The sequence below is a fragment of the Etheostoma spectabile genome, chromosome 1, assembly GCF_008692095.1.
Source record: "Etheostoma spectabile isolate EspeVRDwgs_2016 chromosome 1, UIUC_Espe_1.0, whole genome shotgun sequence".
Classification (NCBI taxonomy): Eukaryota; Metazoa; Chordata; class Actinopteri; order Perciformes; family Percidae; genus Etheostoma; species Etheostoma spectabile.
Genome location: NC_045733.1, coordinates 30,231,918 through 30,236,326, shown reverse-complemented (window position 1 = coordinate 30,236,326; position 4,409 = coordinate 30,231,918). Strand labels below are relative to the sequence as shown.

Here is a 4,409-nt window from a genome sequence, read left to right as displayed (position 1 = left end):
AGATTTTATTGTTTGTTTTTAAAGCCCTTCATGGACTAGCTCCAGTCTACATAACTGAACTGTTGAAGCCACATGCTCCTTCGAGGTCATTAAGGTCCGCAAACCAGTCTCTTCTTGTTGCCCCTAAAACACGGCTCAAGAGTAGAGGGGAAGATCGGGCTTTCTCAAGCCGCAGCCCCGAGACTTTGGAATGAGCTGCCTCTACATGCCAGACTGGCCCCGAGACTGTGGATTGAGTCGCCTCTTCATGTCAGACTGGCCCCGAGACTGTGGAATGAGCTGCCTCTACATGTCAGACTGGCCCCGAGACTGTGGAATGAGCTGCCTCTATATGTCAGACTGGCCCCGAGACTGTGGAATGAGTTGCCTCTACATGTCAGACTGGCCCCGAGACTGTGGAATGAGTGCCTCTACATGTCAGACTGGCCCCGAGACTGTGGAATGAGTCGCCTCTTCATGTCAGACTGGCCCCGAGACTGTGGAATGAATCGCCTCTACATGTCAGACTGGCCCCGAGACTGTGGAATGAGTCGCCTCTACATGTCAGACTGGCCCCGAGACTGTGGAATGAGTCGCCTCTACATGTCAGACTGGCCCCGAGACTGTGGAATGAGTCGCCTCTTCATGTCAGACTGGCCCCGAGACTGTGGAATGAGTCGCCTCTACATGTCAGACTGGCCCCGAGACTGTGGAATGAGTTGCCTCTACATGTCAGACTGGCCCCGAGACTGTGGAATGAATCGCCTCTTCATGTCAGACTGGCCCCCAGCCTTCCGGTTTTTAAATCACGACTTAAAACACATTTTTATTCCCTGGCTTTTAATCCAGCATGAGAACTGTATGTTGTATTTGTCTGGTACTGTATTCTGTCTATTTATTGTTCCATGTCTATGTACAGCACTTTGGTCAACCTAGTTGTTTTAAATGTGCTTTAGAAATAAAGTTTGATTGATTGATTGAATATTGATCATGTGTTGGTAGGCAGCGCAATCCATTTTGTCTAGAAAAACTTCGTTTGCAATCGTTTGCTTGAATGTCGTGCGATTCAGCGCGAAAATGAATGGAAACCCCTTAAAATGTCTCAAATCAATTCGATATGTCAATTTGATCCCAAAACAGGATGTGACGTCATACGCACAGGTTTTATTGGCTTTAAAGCCGTTTGGATGAACACACCTTTACGGCTTTATTCGCAACTTCAGAATATTCAATTGACAAGTGGATGGAAACTTACACACACACACACACACACACACACACACACACACACACACACACACACACACACACACACACACACACACACACACACACACACACACACACACACACACACACACACACACACACACACCACACACACACACACACACACACACACACACACCACACCACACACCACCACACACCCCACCACACACACACACACACACACACACACACACACACACACACACACACACTTCTGAAAACTGACAGCTGAGCACGATGTTATTTTTGAAAACGGAGAAGTGTAAGTGTCTGTTTATGAAAATAGCCGGCCACGTGTAAACGGAGCCTTAGTGTTTGGGTTGTGATGACTCACTCGTAGCTCCTCCCCCTCGTATTTCCTCAGGCAGACTGTGCAGGTGGCAGTGGCGAATGTACCGTGAGCCTCCACCAACATCTCAGGAGGAATCCCTGCCACTTGGTACACAAGTAAACAAACACCATGGCTTACAATGACTCAGAGATGTGTAGTGACGTCTAGAAGAAGACATGAACACCGTACATACGTCTTTCCAGCCCGTCGATGTTCTGCGTGTACATCCTGAGGAGCTGCCTCTTCTCGTGAAGCAGCCGTACGAAATAGTGCGTGAGGTTGGGCTGATATTTCCCTGGATACAGCTCTTTGGCCAGGGCGAAGAAGGGATTTGGGTTTTGATGGAAAAAGCTGATCTCAAATATCGCCTCGGCGTAAGGCAGGTCGTACTGCCGCAGGTTGTCATAGAGACCGCTGCCTGGAGACCTGACAGGGAATAATTTACTGAGTAGTTACAGGTTTACAGAAATACTAGAATACATATCTAGTAGGGGGATGGATTCACAAATGTATCGGGACATTTTTTGCAACAAATTTTAAAATTCTTTACCCTAGAATTAAGATGTTTTATTAATTATTTACCAAAGAATCACCTAAATATTTTTTGTTTATGTGGTACCGGCGATGGCGACTATATCATATCCGTTAGCAAAACAGACCGAAAGGACAACATCTATATTATGTTCTTCTTTACAAATTAAATAAATGTCAGATTGACTGACTTGGAATGTGCATTATCTTCAGAAAATAGACAATAGAAATGTCTCATAATATACTGTCTTTAAAAGTGTATTGTTCAACTTTTGTTTTAGTTAAAGAAGGAAAAGAAAATCACAACACTCAATACTCAATACCGACTATCAATACTCCTAGAATGGCAATAAATGAAAATCGCACTACAAATTGAATCTGCACCCATGTATATTGTTTATTAAGGATCCCTGTTGTAAAGACCAGAAGTCCAGCACAACACAAACAAATATTATAAAAGCACCATAAATACTGTTTTTTTTATATCAGAACAATGAAGACATTGTGAATTTTCTGAAGCAAAAAGCCATGTATCGTAAAAGTATCAAACCGGTACAAAGGCATACTACTATCTAACCTCTATTACCTGAAATCTGGGATTCCACTAGGCGTGCTGATCCCAGCTCCGGCCATCACCACCACCCTCTTGTACCGCTGCTCTCTGATGCTCTTGGCGATGTCCTCCAGGGTCTGCTGCTCCTCGGCTGCACCGCCGCCACCACGGGAACAAAACCCTCGAGTCCCATTCCACAGAGGAGATTTTGTTTGTCTGCGAAGAAGAAGAAGAAGAACAACAACAACAACAACACCAACAAAGATGTAGAGCTGCAACAATGAATCCATTAGTTAGTCAACTGTTACATTTTTTGCCAACTATCTTGATAGCGGATAAAAAACTGTCATCTAAGAAAAACAACTAAAGCCCTCAGACACGTGGACTAAAAAGTACAATATTTACCTCTAAGATGTAGGACTACAAGTATGACGTTATTAAAAATAGAAGCATGGTACGTGTGTGTGTGTGTGTGTGTGTGTGTGTGTGTGTGTGTGTGTGTGTGTGTGTGTAATACCTGCACACGCCTGCAGCTTTACCTGAACACAAGCTCCTTTGACCCAAGCCTATAAAAAGTAGAGCATGAGTTATAATTATCAATATAAGGTTTAGAAGTGGAGTTAAAGGAGAATTCCAGTCAATTACAACATGTAGCGCTGTTGTTTGTAAAGGTGGAGTGCTGTCAGTAGAGAGAAGAATGAAAACAATCAGTGCTGCCTACACCGTGTTATCTTCCTGCTAGATGTTGCGCCCAACAGGCTTAAACAGGGCAAGTTTTAAACGTGTTTTTAGCCTCTTTAACATGTTCAAAATGTCATTAAAAGTGCCTACCCATGTGCAGTTATTCCTTCCGAGTACACACAGCGAATTTGACCGCTGTAGATGTGATAGAAAGGCGTGTTTCAACTAGTGTGGACTTCACCGGAAATAAACAGAGGTACAGTATGTGCACTGGATGAATTAACACAAATTTGATGTCTTTCTGTTACACATCTATTGCAGTCAAATTCGCTGTGTTCACTTGGAAGGAATAACTACACATGGGTAGGCACTGGTAATGACATTTCGAGCATGTGTAGAGGCTAAAAACAAGTTTAAAACTTGCCCTGTTTACGCCTATTTGGTGCTAACTCTAGCAGAAGGATAACACGGTTAATTTTTCTCTCTACTGACAGCACTACAAATTTACAACCCACAGAGCTATCAATTGAAATTGACTGGAATTCTCCTTTAATTTATATTTGAAAGTTGTAAGGCTCAGAATCTAATATAATTTAAATTTGAGTAAATTTACTAGAAATCTATTTACAATGTTTAGTCAGCTAATCATTTACATATTTATGCTACACAATTATTAGTTACATGTTTATATATTTAACACAGTCAGGATATTCTGTTGAATCTGCCTCTCTGATTACCTCACGTTTACCTCAGTCTAAGTTCTCGCTTCTGATTGGTTAGTTCAGTCACAGGGATGGTCTGGACAAGTTTATGTTGTTGTTATGAGCAAGGGGGTAAGCCTCTCCTCTCTAAGCCAAGGGGGTAAGCCATCACCCGCTTTTAGCATCCCATTGACTGCCATTCATTTTGGCGCAACTTTGACAGCGAAGAACTTTACATCTGAAGCAACTTTACATCTCTATTTGTGCATTGTTTATTTTTAAAGAAACACAACATTATGTAAAAAGGCTCCGTTACCTTGTAGCTCACGTTTTGGCTCCGTAGCAGACGTTTTTGTAAAAA

At 42.8% G+C, this 4,409-nt stretch overlaps 1 protein-coding gene across 1 annotated transcript in view; it reads right to left on the bottom strand.

The window, feature by feature from the left end:
- Positions 1 to 4,409, bottom strand: part of sirt3 (sirtuin 3) — a 10,429-nt gene that overhangs the window by 4,513 nt on the left and 1,507 nt on the right. The window contains exons 2-5 of the mRNA XM_032512358.1: positions 3,184 to 3,232; positions 2,700 to 2,882; positions 1,776 to 2,008; positions 1,586 to 1,686 (exon numbers count right to left, since the gene is read on the bottom strand). Coding sequence (XP_032368249.1) covers positions 1,586 to 1,686; positions 1,776 to 2,008; positions 2,700 to 2,882; positions 3,184 to 3,232 — 566 coding nt within the window. The remainder of the gene's footprint in view (positions 1 to 1,585; positions 1,687 to 1,775; positions 2,009 to 2,699; positions 2,883 to 3,183; positions 3,233 to 4,409) is intronic.